At 34.6% G+C, this 21,566-nt stretch overlaps 1 protein-coding gene across 1 annotated transcript in view; it reads right to left on the bottom strand.

Annotated features, from left to right (window-relative positions):
* LOC109065251 (AP-3 complex subunit beta-1-like) overlaps positions 1 to 21,566 on the bottom strand; it is a 97,757-nt gene that overhangs the window by 16,687 nt on the left and 59,504 nt on the right. Inside the window, exon 27 of the mRNA XM_042747805.1 lies at positions 18,376 to 18,521. Within this exon, the coding sequence (XP_042603739.1) occupies positions 18,376 to 18,521 (146 nt within the window). The remainder of the gene's footprint in view (positions 1 to 18,375; positions 18,522 to 21,566) is intronic.

Here is a 21,566-nt window from a genome sequence, read left to right as displayed (position 1 = left end):
AAAATAAAACTCAAATACAAGTATAATTTTTTGGGTGTGTGTGTGACGTGGGGTGTGGTGCATGAGTGAGTGTGCATGTAAGGGAGAAAGAGAGAGAGGGCTTTACTTTAGTCAAGCAATAATTTTCTATACAGGAATTAGCACCCTTATACAAATTCCACAGCTGTATACTATACTAAATTTACCCTATAATAGCCTACTATCTGAATGAAGGAGCTAACATTCAGTGTAAGAGTAAAAAATGACATAACATTATTTATCATTTATACTACGGGCCGTTGGAATGCTTGAATCTGATTGGCTGACGAACGTTCTGAGGCGTGACATTATTTTCTGGGAAAAGCATATGAACGTAGTTCCAGGTAGCTCTTGACCGCACATTACAGTTCCATATCACTTTCGCATAGAAACTGTACTAAACGGAAATTACAGGACCAATAAACACAACAACATCCCCTTTTTTTTTTTTCCCTATTCCCCCCCCCCTTGTCTCGCTTTTTTTTTTTTTTTTTGTTTTTTTGTTTTTTTTTTTGTTTTTTTTTTTTTTTGTTTCTTTTTTTTTTCCTGGGTCGGGTGCGTCCGGACGAACATCGCTGGGTGGGTCGCCCCTCTCTCCCCCCCCCCCTTTTTGTTCGGGTTTTCTGCGGGGTTTCTGCCTGTGTCTCCCCCCCCTTCCCTCCCCCCCCTGCGGCGCCGGGCGGACCCTGCCCCCCCCCCCCGTCCCCCCCCTTCCCCGCGCGGGCGGGGCATTTTGAGAGAGATTCCTACCCACAATAGCGTATTAAGTACCAAAAACGAACGAATCCCTTTAAATATCTCATCTGATCGATGTCTTGAGGTGTGGTAAACGGTGCGATACGCGGAATAATTGACTCCGATTCGAAGTCGCGTGACGAATCACCACACATCACGGTGTTGCATTATTTTCTCTCAATAATTCAAAGGCCACCGTCGTCAATTATTCGTACTTTGAATCACACAGCTTTAAATAGTGTTTTGACATCGACAACCCAAGTGCATTTTACCTCAAACTTGCGTCTAGGTTAACTTTCTAAAGTAGCAATCGATTCTCGGGGTCGACCATTAAACACACTGACAAAAATTATATTCAGAAATTAAAATAATTTATACCACTTTCTTTTAATGTGTGATTGTGTAACTGGTTTTCAACGAAGATACCAACCTTTCAAGGAACTTGCTTCCAAACACTCGTTTCTCATGGAGACGCGGTTTTGTGCACGGGAGCGGAGGGCTGTGCGCGCGCGGTAACGTTATGTGGACGAGAGACGCGTGAGTTTGAGTGGAGAGGCCGCAGGGAAAATGAAATGCAACTGAACGCTGGATCTACTGAAAGGACATTGACACAGACGAAAACCTAAAGACATTTAATCTATAATTTTATTTTATTTAGTTAGTTTTGCCAAACACACATTACAGTTTGGTTAGTTATCGCTTTTTTTGTAATGCCTCGTTTTATTTTTATTTCAGTTAACAATTTTTTTTTTCCCCAACTAGTTTTCGTTTTTTCGTTCGTTTCGTTGCTAACGATTATAACCTTACCTATTACTTTTCCGACAACGTTGAGTCGTCTCACCCGACAACCGCGGGACAATCTCCTTCCAGGCCGCTCATGTAGAAGGCTCACTCTTTCGGATCGGTGCCCGAATATGGAAGTGAATGAGGCTTTGCGATTTTTTTTATTTATTTATTTTTTTTATCTAGGCCTACGTGAAATTCTGCATCCATTGTACGATTTTTTTTATTTATTTTTTTTCCACCTCTCGAAGGGCAATGTGAGTCGAAAGAGGGCATATAAGCAGTTGCCCCGGGCAACCTGAGCAACCTCCCCCTGTGCACGCCCCTGATACTGTATATCATGTATAATGTATATATTATGTATAATGCATGTATATTTTATAATGTATAATGTATATATAGATATAATGTGTGTGTATATATATATATATATATAGAGAGAGAGAGAGAGAGAGAGAGAGAGATTTTGTTGTTATAATTGTTACTTGCTGTAATTTATTTATAAAATTTACCAGCAATTTCTGAGCTTAATCAAAGTAAATACTATTATATTGTTTCTCAAAGTAAATACTACTAACTGATTTTTTTCAGTGTGGGATTTCCCTTTCTGTAAAGGATAAACGTGGTGTTGCATTTTAATTTGTCGGAAAAACACACAATCTGAAAACGCTTCCATATGTAGTCAGCTCACCAGTTTTTAGAGCAGAGCTATAAATCTTGACTTAAGGGGAGGGAAGTGCACGGGTGAAAAAAAGGTCCCCTCTCTTAACAAAAAGTGACCAGAGCAGCCAAATGAGAAATGAGATGCGATTTAAAAAGAGCCTCACCGTGGGAGGGGTTTACATGCTCGCTTGGAGCCCTGTGGGTTAATTAATTGGGGGTTGAATGCACATGGGTGAGGAGTGGCACCCAACGCCTGGTGATGCTCCGCATCTGTGCAGCCAAGTTGGCGCGGCGTTTTGTCTTTTCTCCTTGTGGAAAGTCCATTGAGAAGGGGGGCGCACGGGGGAGATTCTTAAATGGTAAATTAGCATTCTGATGAGAGTGCGCTGGGGCCCCTGAGAGAGTCAGGAAAAGGGAGGGTGGCATTAATGACACTGCCAAGACCCTCGGGCCGTGACATAATACCCTTTCTCCACCGTAACCGCCCCCTTCTCTCTGTTTCTCATCCCATCATCCCCACACAGTGCTAAAAAGACCCCTCATAAAGACCCTCCATCCCGAGGGAATATGTGCCCGGTGCCTCGGCCCCTGAAGAGTCTCAATACAAATAGCCAATTTGTAATAATATTGTGAGGAGGGGCCGGCCTGGTTTGTAAAGCGGGTGCAGAGGATATCATTTCCAACATTCTCTCCTGTTGTTCACCGAATTTCACCTAGCTTTGGCGGCCGCGACTCGCACCTGCTCACGAATTTGCTTTTAATGCATTTTCTTGTGACTAAGAAGGGAAAGGACTGGACTTTTTTAAGAGACCAATCAGGACATGCGCCGGTATAGGGCTAAATACACTCTATTTTGGCAAAAATCATGATTTTCTTTTTCTTCATCTTTAAAAAAACAATTGATTTCGCATCAAATATGGAACTGGGGGGAATAATGTGTGTGTGTGTTGGGGGCAGGGTTCCTCTATTATCGAGCTTGCTTTAAATCTTTCAAATGGCACTCGTAGGCTGTCTTAGGGACATTTTTTTTGGCCCAAACCCTTTTTTATTAGATTGAAGCGGCGATGCAGTTTGGTCGGCCGGCATATCTCATTTTAAAAACATTTCATTTAAGTAAGGATTTCTTACCCATGAAGCTTTTCTTTTGGGAGTTTTGGAGGGTTGATGGGGGCGGGTTTGGGAGTGGTTTGGTAAAAAAAGGAGCGAATTCATTAAAAACAAAAGCACAAAAACCCGAGGACTAAAAAAAAAAACCAAAAATGGGGGCAATTCCCAGGGGCCTTTCCCGGCAAGGAAGTTTGCTTTTCTTCTCTTCAAGGAGGAAGTATCAGGGGGGAATTTTAATGTAAAAAGCGGTAGGAAGGATGGGAAGAGAGGAAAGCGTTCTTCGGTGTTATTAAAGGAGGGTGGGGGTGGTTGCCTTTTTTATGAGCGTTTAAAGACGTGGAGAGGAGTTGCATTGCGTGTTTTAATGGAGGGGTGAGTAATAGGGTGGGGGTCACTTTGGGAAAAAAGATTTGTGTGCTCCTCATTGGCTTTTTAACCTCTGCCCCCCTGTGTCTGGAGGTGGATTTAGGCCGAGCTTTTATAGAGTAAGACTATGGCCTGAATAGACCAGTCAAAACTCGGGGCCCGGCCCCCTCCGTCACATCTCCTTCATTCATATTAACTGAATCTACGCATGGATTTGTGCATGCAAGTACTAGTAGCTGAAGACTTTAATCACTAATTAGTTTATGCAAAAAGTAAAATATATGTTATATAGTTATTATAATAAAGGGATATATAAACTGAAAAAAAAGAATATAAAAAGCAATAAAAAGAATTAATTATATTCACTATTATTTTAATGTAAACAGTTGTTGAAATTATATATGATCCGTTATATATATATGTGTCGTGTGTGCTGTGTGTGTGGTGTGTGTGTGTGTGTTGTGTGTGTTGTGATGCAAATATGACTGCAAATATATTTTATGTAGCGATTATCAAATGTTAATACCCACTCTTTGAGACATTAAATAATGTTCTATATATGTATAAATTACATTTAATTTTATTAATAGATATTAATGTTAAAATAATAGTGACGACATTAATTATATTGTGAATTAATCTTTCTGTTCTTTATTAAATGTATTACGCACACCCACACATACATATATATATTTACCTATTATTTCATGAGACATAATTAGCCAATATGCACTTGATAATATACCTTATATATATATATATTATATATAATATTTATATAATCTATATATATATATATATATATATTATATATATATGTTTTATGCAGATACTAATAAATATAAAATAAATATATAAGTCTAGAATAAACAAATTATAAATATTTTTTATAATTTCTGGGGTTCAAATTAATTTCATTAATTTTAACATAGTATGTACTACTTACATGGTGCTCTACAAGTTATTTGATTGCACACAGTAGTTGAGAGTCAAATAACCCCCCCCAATAAAAAAAAAAAATTTATATGTATATATATCCTTGCATTTAACCCAAACTGAATATGCAGCATTGGGTGATTCAACTACACTGGATTTTGTTGTTCTATTTCCAATTTTTCAAACAAGACATGTTAATGCACTGAGTGTTTGTTTTTGTTTTAGGCCCTGAGTTCAGACACTTGAGGCTTTTCACTGAGCAATCGGGGCTTAATTAAGACACTATAGCCTTATCACACTGAGGCAACTCAAACAGGACATCTACAGCTTTTACTGCGCAAAACACCCAATCAAAGGCAACAAATGTGTGTGTGTGTGTGGTGGTTATCCAGAATTCAGGAAAAACACCTGCAAAGGAGGGTACTTAAACCTTAACTTGGTCGGCACAATGAAAGGTACGGCGGCTTTTCAATGAGACGTTTAATATGAAATGAAAAACACCCTCTTTATGAAAAAACACCATTCTATAAAACCCATTATCCAGCCAATTACACAAACTCCCTCCTTTACTGAGCAGCTCAGAGCAGATTCAGGCTCGCCTTGAGATGATTGAATCTTAGACAAGCCTGTGAATGATGAGCGTGATTTTTTTGGTGGGGGGGTTCGGTGGGGGCCTCTAAAACTAGAAAAGGGATAAACATATTGGAATTCATTAAACATTCATAATGTGCTATAACAGCTCTTTTTCTTGCTATTAAATCAGATGGAGATGAACCATACACAGTTGCAGTCAGATGCCTATTCTGGTGTGAAGTTATCACCTGTGTTTTTGTGTTAATATTACTATGTTTCTTTGATTAAACTACATATTTACCTTAAAAAAGTAGTGCTTGCATGTGCAAAACTTGCGTGTAAAAGAAACAATTCTGTCATTTACTCAACTCATGTTTTTACAAACACCTGTATTATGTTCATTCTAGCGTGAATGACCCACAAAAAGAAAATATGAAATACAATTGAAAGGTCAACATCCCTTTAAAAATAACCTTTTGTGTTTCGCTGAAAAGGAAAGTCATAGAGGTTTAAGACGACACAAGCTCAGTAAATGATGACAGATTTTATTATTATCCATTTAATACAATGACCATCCTTCTACAGCAAACTTATAGTCTTGCTCAAGGAGGCCAAATAGAGGCATTTTTTCTATTTAGCAAAATTTTTAAAACCACATATACGTTTAATGGTGACCTTTGGACCCTTGATCAAAATTCATAAATTCTCTTAAATACCAAAGACTTAGCAGACAGTGGGAATTGTCAGGAAACCTGTTTGGAAACAGGGAACTAGTCTTGCATTTCCATCAAGTGAAAATGTATCTGAAAAAATGACACATTTAAGCTGTGAATTAGCAAATTAATTGTTGCAGAAAAACAGAATTAAAGGTGAGTAGATGTTGAGAGGAAAGCATTTGGCATCCAGTGTGTGTTCAAAAAAACCCATTTTTTCGTTCCGTTATTACTTCAAACAGCCTGTAATGACCACAGGCGGATGAATTACGATTTGCTGTTTCAATCCACAGACGAATCATCTATGTGAACGAAGGAAAAAGAAAGGGAAAACAAGACAGAAGATGAGGAAGAGAGAAAGACGGAGAGAGCGGGGGAGGGGAGAAAAATCAGTTGAAAATCAGAAAAGATGAATCTGTCTTTCTCGTCTAATGAGCGTCTGATTGAATACTTCAGAGGGAGAACATGCAGTAGTTTAAGTTCAGCTCCTCAAAGACGACCAAAAAAATCTAATTACAATAAAAAGACATAACATAGCTGTGAAGCAGCCACTTACGGCTAATCATATCAATTACTGCGCCGCGGGGCTCCTCAGAGACACAGAGTGATTGTTATTTTGAAGAGAGAAAAATTGTATATTTGGTGAGCCTGAGACACTCACTCACAGCAAACCATCCATTACTCTCCATTCACTTCCCTCTGGCCTCTGCAATATACTTTTTGTACACACACCACACGACGAGTCGTAATCACAAGAGGAATGTATAGGTTACTGCTGGAATTTATGCTGTCGACTTGTTTAAATGTGTCGTAACTACGTAAATTGGATGTTAAATGAGATGCATGAAAGCAGATAAACGAAAACAAGAGTGTTATTGTTGTCTGTTAAAGATGTAGATGCGATAATAAAGCCGCAGGTTAGTGTAAATGTTTTCCATTAGGCTCACAGAGAGATGCTTAGGCCTCACCACTTTACATAGCAATATCTACTTTAAATAGACTATTTGTTTTGGAAGTTCCTTGTATAACACATATATGCATGTACAGGAAACTTTACTTAAAAACAAAAGCAAAAGCAATATATACAGAGTTAGAAGTCTACACATTGCCATTCAAATGTTTGGAGTTGGTAAGATTTTTAACGTTTTTTTTTTTCTTCTTCCGAACTCTTCTTATGCCTCACTAAGACTGCGCTTATTTGATCAAAAAATACAGTAAAATCAGTAAAAACTGTGAAATATTATTACAATTGTAAAGAAGTAGGTTTTAGGTTCAATATATTTTCAAATATAATTTTATGTTTTGTGATGCAACTTCTGAATTTCAGCGTCATTACTCCAGTCTTCAGTGTCACATGAATCCTGCTGAAAATCATTCTAATTTGCTGATTTTCTTCTTCTTATATAATGTTGGAAAACACAGTTGTGCTGCTTCATATTTTGGTGAAAAAAATCACATAGGCCTCATCATTTAAAGTTTTTGCTAAAAAAAAGTAATAATTCTCACTGTAAAAACCTTAATGATCGATAATATAAAATGCAAAGGCACATTAAAAAGAAGTGGCGCTAAGTTGATGCATAGAGAACTGTTAAAACATTATACAGACAAGTAATCACATATAAATTACTTAGAATCATTAAATTACCCCATTAAATTACTTATGTCAATACACAATAAAATTAAGACTACTAAACAAGCATCTTCGCAAAGCTTGCAAAATTTGAGCACTAAAAGCACTGCTGTATAGACGGGACACGTCAAGCTTTGTTGCAAACTGATGCCATTTTTTTGGTTTATCGTAAGTTTATTATTTTAAGTTAATATTTCTTAGAACAAGTCATAAGATATTTCATTTAAAAACAAACAAAGCAAAGAGCAATGTTTTTAGAAATCTGGGCACTATGTGAAAATGTCAAAAATAACTGCATGCTGGAGGTTATTCATTTATAACCTACAAATTTATAAGGATTTTTGGAGGTGATTGTTGTCTACTGTATATTTAGACAGATTATGTTAAATCGCTAATTACAATGATAATCATTTTCCCCGTCATAATATTCATATTCAAGGTACCAGCTTGACTTTCTTTAAATTTTTTTTTTTTTTTTTTTTTTTACCCAAACATAAATATTGATTTAGCATAAAATGTCAAAACAAACCTGACAGTTGGTGTTCGATTTGAACCTCGTGAGCAGACTTTTAAGACCAATTTTTTCGGAAGTTTCAGAATTCAGACACGCAAATTATATTGTAGAACTCCTGGATGCAAAAACACAGTGTGATTCTTTACATCAAGCAGTCAATATTTTTACTGAAACATCAGGCATAAAGAAATGACTGAAAACAAAGGTCAAAAGTCCGCGTCCCTCCCCAGCACTTCAGCCGCTATTAAGTGTCTTTGTTAGAAGCACAACAGATTCATTTTGTAAACGCGTGTGGCAGTTTTAACCACACAAATTAATCAGACAAGAGAGCCCCTGCTTTCCTTTTTGTTTTTATTGTTTCTTGTGTTATTTTGTTACAATTATCTGATGCACCACCAGAGCACGTAGTTTATTTCAGTAGCTCGAAACTCCCCAGGGGCCCCACGCTAACAGACGCACGGGATTTTACCGCAGCTTTTCCAAGATTTTCTACTGAACCGCAGTCACTCCAGTTCCGTTTTTAAGAAACGCTGTGGCTCAAATTTTGTGCTGCTAAACTAACCGGGATGACCATATACAAGAGATTGGCAGTCGGTTCTTTTGACTTTATATGGTGTTACACATAACATGAACATATGGAATTTTTCTAAAAAGTCAGAGTCACCCAAAAAAAAATTACATTGTGTAACTTTTACTCACCTTCATGTTGTTTAAAACTTTGGATGACTTTCTTCTGTAGGATACACACAAAAAGATACTTTAAAGAACGCTTTCTCAAATTTCTTATTTTTAAAAACGGAATAATGCATTAGAATTCTTACCTTTTGATCAAAGTAATTCACCTAAAATGGATAATTGCTATATCATTTACAGTGTCATTTCAAACACAAATTAACGTATTTATTAATTAAACACAAAAGGAGATATTTTGTTAGAACGTTTCATGTGGCCTTTCGTCAGGTTTTATTCTTAACGGGATAAGCACTGACAAAAACAAAAAAAAAAAAATCATTTTTGTAACTTAAAAGATACATACATGGTTACATAACAATATACATAACTAAACAATTAAATATATTAATAATATATATAATAGATATATATATATATATATTATATATATACTAATATATATATATATAAAACATTACACGTATTTCATTCTTTATTGCCAAGAGCAACATTCTTCATGTGTTTAGTTGTTCTTAAAGCACTTCAAATAACTACCAACTAAATAAAATAAAACTAATACATACAAATGAATAAAACTATGTAGACATTAAAAAAATAATAATTAAGGAACACACACAAACAAAATTACTAAAACTAACTCAAATTAAAAATGAAAACAGAAAATGTATTAACAACAAATTTTCGCATTCTATTAATAACCTCACAAAACTATAATAGTATATTAATGATGCTAAAACACTGTTCTGTCATTTAAACTTAAAATTGTTTCCAGTATCGTGAAAAGCATCATAAAGTGCTTTATTTTTGCTATATATTAAAGCTATAAAACAATATCAAAACATTTTCACATGCTATATTACGTATATCTTATAATCATTATATATATATATATATTATATTATATATATATTATATTATATTATATTATATTATATACTATATTATATTATATATCTATTATATTATATTATATTATACAGTTGTGTAGCCAGTATAATAAGTATAATAATAAATAACAATATAAAGAATAATAATTTAATTTGTGAAATGTGCATTATAAGGCCTGTAATGGATTATATATTCAGCTTGCTCACTCGAACACGTCGAGCAGTATCATATAGAACGCATGACATCAGTCTGTGCTCGTATAACCTCATGGACATGCAGAATGCTTCAGTAAAGCCTGATAGGAATGAAGCGGTAAAAATGTAGATGATTCAAAACAAGTGCAAGAATGGAGAGATGAAGCGGAGGGGGAAAGAGAAAAGAGAAAACGGCAGTTTTATCAGAGCATGTCAGCACTGTGGTGTGTGTTTGTGACGCTGTCAGCAGATCGGAGACACGCTTGATAAGATTTCTGTCTAATAGAGCTGCTCCCCCATGGTCGGGTCAGACAGCCGCTTTCAAAAGCTACCACACAACACACACACTCGTGTTCCTCCTCCTCTGGCCCTGACAGACAGCATGAAAAGCTCAGATTAAGCAAGCCCATCATGTTGCCCTGAGAGCTGCCCACCGAGAGACCATGAAATCAAGCTGTCAGAACAACAGAGAGAGAGACAAGAGAGAACCACGGAGTGTTGTTCAAAGTGTCTGAGAGAAAGTGTGCATGAATGCTTTACATTGCATTCTCTCTCAGGAAACCCCCGTTGTCTCTGCAGCAGTCCAATTCTACACATCTTTTTCATGGGAATAAGAAGGCTAACAATTAAAAGTCAACTGAGGGAGAAAGTCATAATTAGTGTTGAGACTGTGACTATAGGCTAGAGCTCACGTTGAATCTGAGATCTGTCCCTTACAAAGTTACAAAATATACTAACGATAATCAGCTTCTTCCGAATAGAGAATTACAGAGTTATTGCTATTTTAAAAGCATTATATATTAGTTTGAGTTCTTTTAAACAATTCTTTCAAAATCTTTCTCAATTTATTATGACATTTTTAATGAGTTGCCACGGAATATTAGATTTTTACGTCAGAAAGTTGATAGTAAATTTTTCACAAGTAACCCTTTGCAAAAAGCTGTCGCCCTTTGTTACTGTTCCGAAGTCCGACGATTCATGCTGGCTATCATACTCATACATAAAATACATCGCAGAGCAGAGGAATGTCTGACAACACGCCGACAGACAAGACAAAGCTGGTTACTCAAGGTATGAAACAAAGTCTCAGTGTTAAATTTTGTCTTTTTTTTTAAGACATTCAAATAATAAATATAGTTTTGTGGCTCTTGGATGTGTCATGACAGACTGTAGCTTCTCATCTCAAGTGGCACGTGAAGTGATCACTTCTTCCTCTTTACTAGTTATAATATGAAATAATCATGAATGAACATCAGAAGGTTTATTTAACCCGCAGAAGAAAGATGTCAATAACACACCATTTTTCAAGTCCACCGTACGTTAATTTGCTTTCCTGTCTGGCAGATTTGGTGTTCTGATTGGTCAGATCACTTGTCAATCAAACTCCCGGTGAAAGGTCAATAATAAAAAAAAAAAAAAAAAAAAAAAAAAAATTCAAGTAACACATTGAATTGAAAATGAAAAGTTTTGCAATAGTATTTTCCGCCAATAGCGTTTTTTATTTTTTATTTTATTTAGCCTAGAACAGTGTACCAGTAAATTTAACTATTATCGTTTTTGGAGAACTAGTTTATTTGGTGCAAACCTGTAAACTAACTTTTTGCTTTAATATTATTACTTATAAATAAATTGTTAATTTTATTCTAATTATAGTTATATTTCTAGATGCTGACGGGTCAATGCATCCAAAATAAAAGCTAAAGTACAGAAACAGCTATAATCTAGAGTTAAAAGTTTGAGCTACTTGTTGATTTTGTTGGGTCAGTAAAAATGTTTTAAATAAGTCACTCTTATGGTTGCCAAGGCAGCAGTTATTTTCGTATAAAATGGCAGTTAAAACCAGTAATGTTGTGAAAATAATTTACAATTTAAAATAACTGTTTTCTGTTTGAATAGATTTTAATATGTAATTTATTCCCTGTGACGCAAAGCTGAATTTTCAGTTTCACATGGTCCCTTTTCTTATTATTTAGTTTATTTATTTTATTATCAATATTGAAAACGCTTAATATTTTGTAACTGCCGTTTTTTTTATCAGTTTAAATGCATACTTAATGAAAATAATTAATTCTTAATTTAATTTAAAGCTATACATTTAAAAAATTCATGCATCGTCACTCTAAAAAATGCTGGGATGTTTCAGCATAACTTTGGGTCAAATATGGACCAAACCAGCTGCTGGGTTAAATGTTACCATTACATTTTTTACATACACAAAAGTTGGGTTAGTCCATATTGGACCTAGAGATGGTTTGAAACAACCCAGCATTTTTTAGGAAGAGTCTTTAAAGTGACTTTGAAATTTCCAGAGAATGGGAAATTCTGAATCATTGAGTGGTTTTTATACCCCGTTACATATTAAAAAGCAGGCCGGCATCACAAAACCCACAAAGAATATTCACACTGTCAGTTGCAGACTACGGCACCACACATACAACCACCACGCCACCCGAGCAGCCTGCAACATCTCCAGGTTTAATTGAAAGCGCAGTGTTTACATTGCCCTAATTGGAGTCGAATCACGTCGCAACAGAGTTTCAAAATAATTACAGAGGCACCAGCCGAATGCCTTTAAATCCTCAGATTTTATCCATTTCTAACCTCAATAAATCTAGTTTAATTGAGGAAAAACGCGGCGTGCCATGCGTTTTGTCAGAATGCTGTGATAAACTCATTTTGAACTAAAATTACAGCACCGTCTCGAAGGCCTAACATTACTCTGAGTGAAGAGGCTCCAGTCTCACACTTGGCTTTATTTGAACAGCTTTTAATTGTCATTAAGAGTGGAGTTGCATGTTGCTGATGGACTGTAATTCTCTTGATTTTATTAACTAAAAGGGTTCTAGTCCTGGCTGCTGATTGGTCAATGCACAATTACATAAAAAAACAACAAAGCCAATAGGTCAATTATTTTAGTATGTCTGACACAAGTACTACCTTTTAATGTTCTTATTTAATTTTAAGATTTCCTGTAAGAGGATGGAATGTTGTAAGGAGAGACAAACTAACTAATATCACAAAACATCACAGAATTCATCAAATCTATTGCTAAATCCATTGACACCAAATATGATGTCACTTCCTGGTGATGCCATTCACAAACTGGCATTTATTATTATTATTATTATTAATTTTTTAAATAAATGTTATAAATTATTGGGATTTTCTAAAGCACAAAAGTAGCATAAAAATTAAAACTGAGTACACAGAAAAAAAGTATAACTTAATTTAGTTAATTCAGTTAAACAATATTCCCAAGAAATAAGAAAATGATTAGAAAAAGGTTAGCAAATAAATATGTATAAAATAATTGATAAAAATGATTTATATTTATTTAAAATAAATAATATAAAAATAAATAACGAAAGAAAGTCAGTCCTTGGAGATCAGGGTTATTATAACTAAAATTAAAACTAAAACCATAAAAACAATAATAATTCATTACTTGAAATAAAAATTTATATATATATATATATTTAAATATATTTAAAAAATGTAATTTAAATTTCATTAGTTTCCCCTGGTGTACTAAAATAACTGAAACTGAAATAAAAATATAATAAAAAGATTATATTTTTATAAAAAAAAAAAAAAAAAAAAAAAAAACGAAAAAAGGCAAACCCCCCCCCCCCCCCCAAAAAATTTTTTTCAACAAAAAAACTGAAGAAGAAAAACAGAAAATACAAAAACTAAAAAGCCAATTCAAAATATATAATATATATAAGAAATGTAAATAAAAACTATAGTATTATATATATATATATATACACACACACACACACACACACACACACACACACACATATATATAAATATATATATATATATATATATATATATATGAATGACACACACACATACATACATCTTATTTATTTTCCCTAATGTGCTGAAGAGGCTGTATATACTGTTTTTCATCAACACCCTTTACCTATAATTACTTTTACATCCAGCGCAGCATCTCATACCTTATTGGGTAATTATTACTTCATAGCTTAGTGATCATCATGCATTATATCGACAGTGTAATCATTATGCCATCGTCACCATAATTCCAGAGATAAAAGCAGGCTGAGATGAAGCAGCTAAGTGCACGCGAGGTGAGCGCATGATGAGTGTTTTCTCTGCGAGTGCATCTTAACGGCACACTGACATCTTAACAGCCTCCAGTGATGGAAGGAGATGCTGCAGAATTCTCTCTCGCACATAAAACCGTCATCCGCACATCATATCAGCTCTGTGTGATAAACAACAAGTGCCATAATGCTCCATAAAGATGCGGCTTCTTGCTTGACAGAGAAAAGCCTCATACTGGCCATAAACTACAATTTCTCTCACTTAATGGGCAAATGTACTGCAAATCTCTGGATGTACAGTACATGCTCAAACACTCTCAAACACCCATACACACATCAGCAAATATGATGCAAATGAGAAAACCAAACTACTTCTCAGTTTCCATATATGATTTTAATCACTGTAATTCTAAGCAAATATAACTTCTGTCAGGAACAATCATTTTAAGAAAGGCACTTCACATAGGATTGAAACTTTGCATGTTTTGGTCACACAAAGAGCAGAAAAGCAGCACATACTAGTCAGCATCATGTCATCTGGGAAATTTATCGAAATGAAATCATAACAAATAAAAACTGTCAGCACTGAGCTTGAAAAGCCTTTCTGAATGCAGTCGAATCTCACAGATTAGCAGAGAACATTGATGCGCTCGTAATGAAAGCAGAGACTTATTTATGGGTATAAAGTCTCTTGAAAGGAGAACAGATATGAAGCCATCTTTCTGTCATCTTCTCAAAACACCCCCCCCCCCCCCCCCCACAAATCCTCCCAAGTGTCACTATAACCCAGAGCGAGCGATATTTGAATACAGCATTTGTCCGTGACTGAACATGTGAACAGGTGATACGTGAGATCTGATTGTGTTTTAGGGGCCGCTGTTGGTCAGGGATGTTTTAAAACTGTCGCAGGAGCATAGAGGCCATCACTGTGTTTCTCTGTGTTAATGGTGATCACAGCGTCAGGATCCTTCAGGGCCACCGACACCAGGACCAGACATCCAGAAACTCACCGTCTTACCTGCAAACCTGGAAATACACACACAAAAATGGATTGGTTGGTTAGCTTTTTGGCTTCCTTGGCCATTTTTATGGCGACTAACAAGTTGAAATAGTATAAAAGAGACATTTTAAAACATACAGTAAGGTTTTAAAATTTGTTTTAGATAGAAAATGGATTCAGGATTGACTTAAAATATCTGATTTAAAATATAAACATTAAAAACAATACAATTATTTTGAAATGGACACAATTTACTTAACCAATACCCTTAATCTTATTGTGCACAATTCATCAGTTTATATTCTCCCAAAAATGGCTCTTTAAAAGACAAAAAAGACGTAACCAACGAACTTGAAATTACATGAACTGTGAATGAGATTTTTATAAACTTAATTTGAGAATGAATGAAAGGTGCCTGCCACAATCTATATATTTGCAGTGTTTGTAGAGGAATTAATGACTAATTTATCTGAAAAAGAAGGTGATAATGATATATAGCCCAACAGCAGTTAGTGGTAATATATTAAAGATTTACAACATATCCTGATATTTATCATTTTTGAATCAATGTCAAATAAAAAAGATTGATGAGACATTGATGAAAACAAATATTGATGAGACTCAGATTTTTTAAAATAAATACATATATAATACAACACACACACACCTATATGGAGAGAGAGAGAGAGAGAGTGAGAGAGAGAGACACACACCACACACACCACACACACACACACACATCTTTATATATATTTATATATAGAGAGAGAGACACCCACACACACAACAGAAAGAACAAGAGAGAGAGGACACACACACACACATATATATATATATAGATATATAGAGAGAAAGAAGAGAGAGAGCGACACACAAACACAGAGAAAGAGAGAGAGAGACACACACAAACACACATATATAGAACTGAGAGAGAGAGAGAGAGAGAGGAGAGAGAGAGAGATAGACACACACTTTTTTAATAGTGTAGGTAAATTCTACTCCATATGCCAGAACTATTAAATATAATATAAAATAATATAATATAATATAAGATTAATATAATATAATTATAATATAATAAAATAATGCATGCATAGGTTTACATATTATATAAAAAATATAGGTTTATAAAATATACTGTGTAATAAAATAAATTATTGTTTGTGTAAGATACTTTCCAAAACAAATATGTGTTTCCAACTGTTAATAACAAATGAGTAAGTATGTAAAAAAGGATGTGAATAATTATGTGGAATAAATACATTCATTAAATAAATATATTTAAAAAAGTGCATAATTATGGGGCCATACCACATATGTGAGCACTGGAGAGTGAAGGGGGAGGTGTGTGGGTGTGGTGTGTGTGGTGTGTGTGTGTGCGTGTGTGTGGTGAACAGGGCATGGCAGTCTATTATTTGGTCTGATTAAGAAGCTATTAGGGGCCAAGGGACACACTCCTGTCACTCACAGACTCGACCGGTAGCCTCTCACCAGACAGGGAGCAGACAAGTGTGGGGGAGTGCACTAAATAAGAGTGCAGAGGACTAGATCAACTTCAGTGGAGATGGAGTAAAACAAAAAGCACACTGAGAAAATATTATGATTTTAATAAAAGATCCAAGGCACTTAAATGTGTGATATCTATGATGCAGCATTAAAGGCCATTTCACATCAATAGAGAAATGATTATGAAAATAGAAACTGTGATTTCGGTTGGTGATTCATTTTGCTTCGTTGTTTCACATTAATAGTGAAAACTAAGGTATGCTTTACTTTTTACATGTAATCATTTAGGAGACATGTTTATGCAAAAAGACTGTTTGCAGTACACAAGTTGCAACTGTAAGCTATAGGGGTACACAAGCAATGCTAACTTTCATTGGGATCTGCAAAAATGTAGCATACCTGAAAGAAAGCAAAACACAATGCATTTCATGTACTTTAAACAATAAGCTAAAAGACGTTGTGCTATATTCGAAAGAACATGATGTTACTGCACAATGGAGTTGCTATATGTGCAATAAAACACAAGCATCTTCTGCTAGTAGATAAAGCCACTGATATTAGAAGTTGAGTGCTTAATGCAAATCAGATATTTTCATTGCAAAGAACAAAGGTAAAATAAATCAATGAAACATGATGTGTGAATATATAAAAATAAATAACAAAACAAAAAAATAAAAATTAAATGCAAAAACTATATAAAAATGAACCACTAATAAAAAAAAATCAAAGAAAACTAAAAATGGAAAAGAATCAAAAGAAATATAAAAACTAAAAGCGGAAAAAACTATAAAATATAAAAAAAAAAAATGATAATTGAAATTAAAACAATTAATCTTCATGGTAAAAATAAACAAAATTAAATAAAACAAACAAACAAAGGAAATAAAAAACAAAATATAAAATAAAATGAAAATAAAAAATAAAACATTAAAAAATTAACAAAAACAAACAAATAGTCTTCATGGTAAAAACAAATAACATTGAGGAAATAAAAAAATAAATAAAAAATAGAAATCAAACAAAACAAATGCTAGTTAACCAAACAAACAAATATCAAAGTCTTTACAGTAAAAAACAAAACAAAAATGAAAGAAATCAAAACAAAATATAAAATAAAAACAAACAAATAAAAAGTAAACAACTAAAAATGAATAGATAAATGGATGGATGAATAAAATAAATAAATAATCTTCATGGTGAAAAAATTAATAAAAAAGTACAAAAGAAAAGAAAAAAAAAAATAGAAAACAAACAAATAAATGACATTAAAAAAACCAAACAAATAATCCTCATAATGATTTTTTTTTTTCTAAATGGCTTGCTAATGTTGCTAATGACACAATTTTCCAAACATTCTCTAAATAAAAAACTGTCTTGCTTTCTAATGACCGTTTCTAATGGAATGAAAAGCAGAACAGTTCTCAGTGATATGTAAACTAAGGATAATAGCTGACCTCTACGGGTGATGTGCAACAGGGTGAAACCGGTTTATTTTCACACGAATGGTACACTTTTTTTTTGACCAAACATCTCAGAAAGGAACCGCTGATTTTAAAATGCAAAAATAAAACCCCACTGCTAAAACTCTAAATGGATGTGTTAAAAAGTATAATGATGCAAGTAACCCAGAGTGAGCTAGAGTAATAATAGAGATGAACTACCACATTTTGCTATAAGTTTGATTGCATAATTGCTGTTAATAGTGTTAATCGTCTGTTTACATCTTTTATTGATTTTTCCAAACATTTCTGCCATATGTACATAAACTGACAGTCAGCACTGATAAGCTACTACTAAATATTGTAGAAACTTAATTTTCTGTAAAGTTGCTTTGCAATGATTTGTATCGTAAAAAGCGCTATTACAAAAACTTGAATTGAATTGAACTGTACTAATGAACCTTTCCATAGCGCTGTGGGAGAATTCCTGCTGTCCAGTAACCGTGGTAACGTCACAGACTGGAAACACTAGTGAACCCACCACACGCGGGTCCACTGACAGTGCAGACACGACCCTGTCCGACCTCAGCGCCCTTGTACCTCCTTCCTGTCTGTCTCTCGTTCCCTCTCTCACTGAGGGGGACCCACGTGCCTGATACACTGCCATCTGCCTCCCATTTACACAGCCTATTATACAACAATGAACCGTTTAGCACACACCCCTCACACACCGGGACCCCATTTAGCACCGAGAAGCACACATACCCCCGTCCCACCAGGAGGCCCCTCTTTTACTCCCACAAACTCTCTGTCTCACACACTCTCACACACACACAATGGCCACCATTTAGCCATGACAGCATGAGACACAAGAGCCGTCAGAGCCACTGCTAACCAACTGGAGACGGTATTACATCTGATAATCAGCACACACACACACACACACACAAAATGTTACATTACAGACAGAACGACAGATAGAACGACAGATAGATAGAAAAGATAGATAGATAGAACGATAGACTAATAGATGATAGATAGATAGATAGATAGATAGATTGATTGATAGAATGATAGATAGATAGATAGATAGATAGATAGATAGAACGATAGATAGATAGATAGATAGATAGATAGAACGATAGATAGAACGATAGATAGATCGAACGATAGAATGATAGAAAGATAGAACGAACGATAGATTGATAGATAGCCAGATGATAGAAAGATAGATAGATAGAAAAATATAGAACAATAGATGATAGATAAATCGATAGATGATAGACAGATAGAATGATAGAACAACAGATAGATAGAATGATAGATAGAATGATAGAATGATTGACAGAATGACACAAGACAGACAGACAGAACAGACAGACAGACGACAGAAGACAGACAGACAGAAGACCGACAGCAAGACAGATAGATAGATAGATAGATAGAAAAATAGACAGAACAGACAATACAAAATAATAGACAAAAAAAAAAATGAGAAACGACAGACAGACAAAAAACCATTGCTAGATATTTAAATAGATAAAGATAGATAGATAGAACAACAGATAGATAGAAATAACGATAGATAGAACGACAGACAGACAGAACGCTAGACAAATAGAACGATAGACAGACAGACAGAAAGACAGAGAGACAGATAGATAGAAATAACAATGGATAGACGAACGATTAGACAGACAGGACAGACAGACAGATAGATCGATAGATAGATCGATAGAAGAGACAGACCAGATAGACAGACAGACAGACAGACAGGTACAGACAAAACCATTGCTAGATATTTTAAATAGATAAAGATCGATAGATAGAACAACAGATAAGATAGAAATAAACGATAGATAGAAACGACAGACAGACAGAACGTAGACAAATAGAACGATAGACAGACAGAAAGACAGAGAGACAGATAGCTAGAAATAACAATGGATAGACAGAACGATAGATAGATTAACCTTAATAGATAGATAGACAGACAGACAGAACCATTGCTAGATAGACAGAACCACAGAAAGGCCGATATATATGAACAGACATACAGTATATAGAAGTTCTACAGACAGACAGATACATATCTACAGATATTTCAGATCTAGTGTATTATAATCTGTGCTGTCAGTGTGCTGCTGACACTCTGATCTCTCAGTCCCTGCGGCTCTACTAATGGAGTCAGTTTATAAAAGTCTTATTTACACACGCACTTAACACGGCCCTGAGGCCACAGCATGTGTGTGTGTGTGTGATATAACCCAAAGCCACTTTATTCACATGATTTCAGTGGCCTCTAAACATACATACACAAATATAGACAAACAAACACAGTACAATTACAGCTGCAGGTCCTGATACTGGACAGTTATTCAGTTTAACTCTTTCTATCTGTCGCTCATTCTCACATAAAACAAACACATACACACACACACACACACACACACACACACACACACACACACACAGCAGCTTTACTCAATGTGTGTGTGTGGTGTGTTGTATATGGTGTGGTTCAGGCTCTAAAATGGGTCATTGGTATTCTGGTCGTTCACCAATGGGCCTCTGAAACTGGATTAATTGAGGCTGTGGGAAGAAAAGCAAAGCAGAAGCCCAGCGCTGGCCAGCCGGACCGCTATCGATCCACACACACACACACACACATGCTAACACTTGCTCCTAATCAGAGAGAGACAGAGAGAGAGACTAAATGACTGTCGCCTCTTTATTCAACCTTAAAGACTGGACTAGTGAGATTCCTGTTCACACGCAACAGTTTTTCATTCACAGACCTAACAGTGCTCAGGCCAATTTATTGGAGGAGGGGGGGGGGATTTTATTAAAAATGGGTTCGATTAGTAGATTAACAAACGTGTTAATGTAAGTGGATGAATGTCACAAAATAAACAAATAAAACTTAAATAAAAATAAAAGAATAAGATATACATTTATAAAACATTTATTTTACTTAAAGTAAAATTAAACCTTTCTGAAATGTGAATATTCATAATTAAGTACATTTCTCTAATTCTTCTCTCCATAATGTTTATAAATAAAATAAATATTCAGAATCATTAATACAATGTGAAGAATTAGTGATATATTCTGCATTTTATGAACCATGGTAGTACAGAATGTATTACCTTAATTTAAAAAAAAATAAATAAATAAAAGTTACAAAGAGCCATTTTTTTGGTACCATGCGGAAATGCAAAATGTATACTAAACATAAATATATATAAAAATCTCCTTTTTATATCATAAATTGGCACTGACATAAGTATAATAAAATATTACTTGTTATATCAAAACATTAAAAAAACATATACATTAATGATATATAGCAAGTATATTAAATACACAAAAAAAAAAACAAAAAAAAAAAAAACACAACAACAGGGCATTACTAGTAATTTTTGGGGAGGAAAAATGTGCTTCATTATTCTAAACGTCCCATTTAAAAAAAAAAAAAAAAAAAAAAAATCCCGGCCTTCTATTTAATTATAACTAATAACTACTGGTCCTAAAACGGGCTTCATATTCTTTATGTAGAATATTTCTTTTCTATTTTGGGGGTGACATGTTTCCTATCAGATTTTAGAAGCTACTTAGTCATATAGATTTGGTGTTGGTCATCACTGACCTATAATGGTTTAACCCACTATCACTAAACTTCCTATTCACATATCATATAACAGCCAGCATTCAGAACCTAGCCATGAAAGC

Source organism: Cyprinus carpio, chromosome B21 (genome assembly GCF_018340385.1).
Source record: "Cyprinus carpio isolate SPL01 chromosome B21, ASM1834038v1, whole genome shotgun sequence".
In the NCBI taxonomy this organism is placed as follows: domain Eukaryota; kingdom Metazoa; phylum Chordata; class Actinopteri; order Cypriniformes; family Cyprinidae; genus Cyprinus; species Cyprinus carpio.
This window is presented reverse-complemented; position numbering and strand designations above follow the sequence as displayed.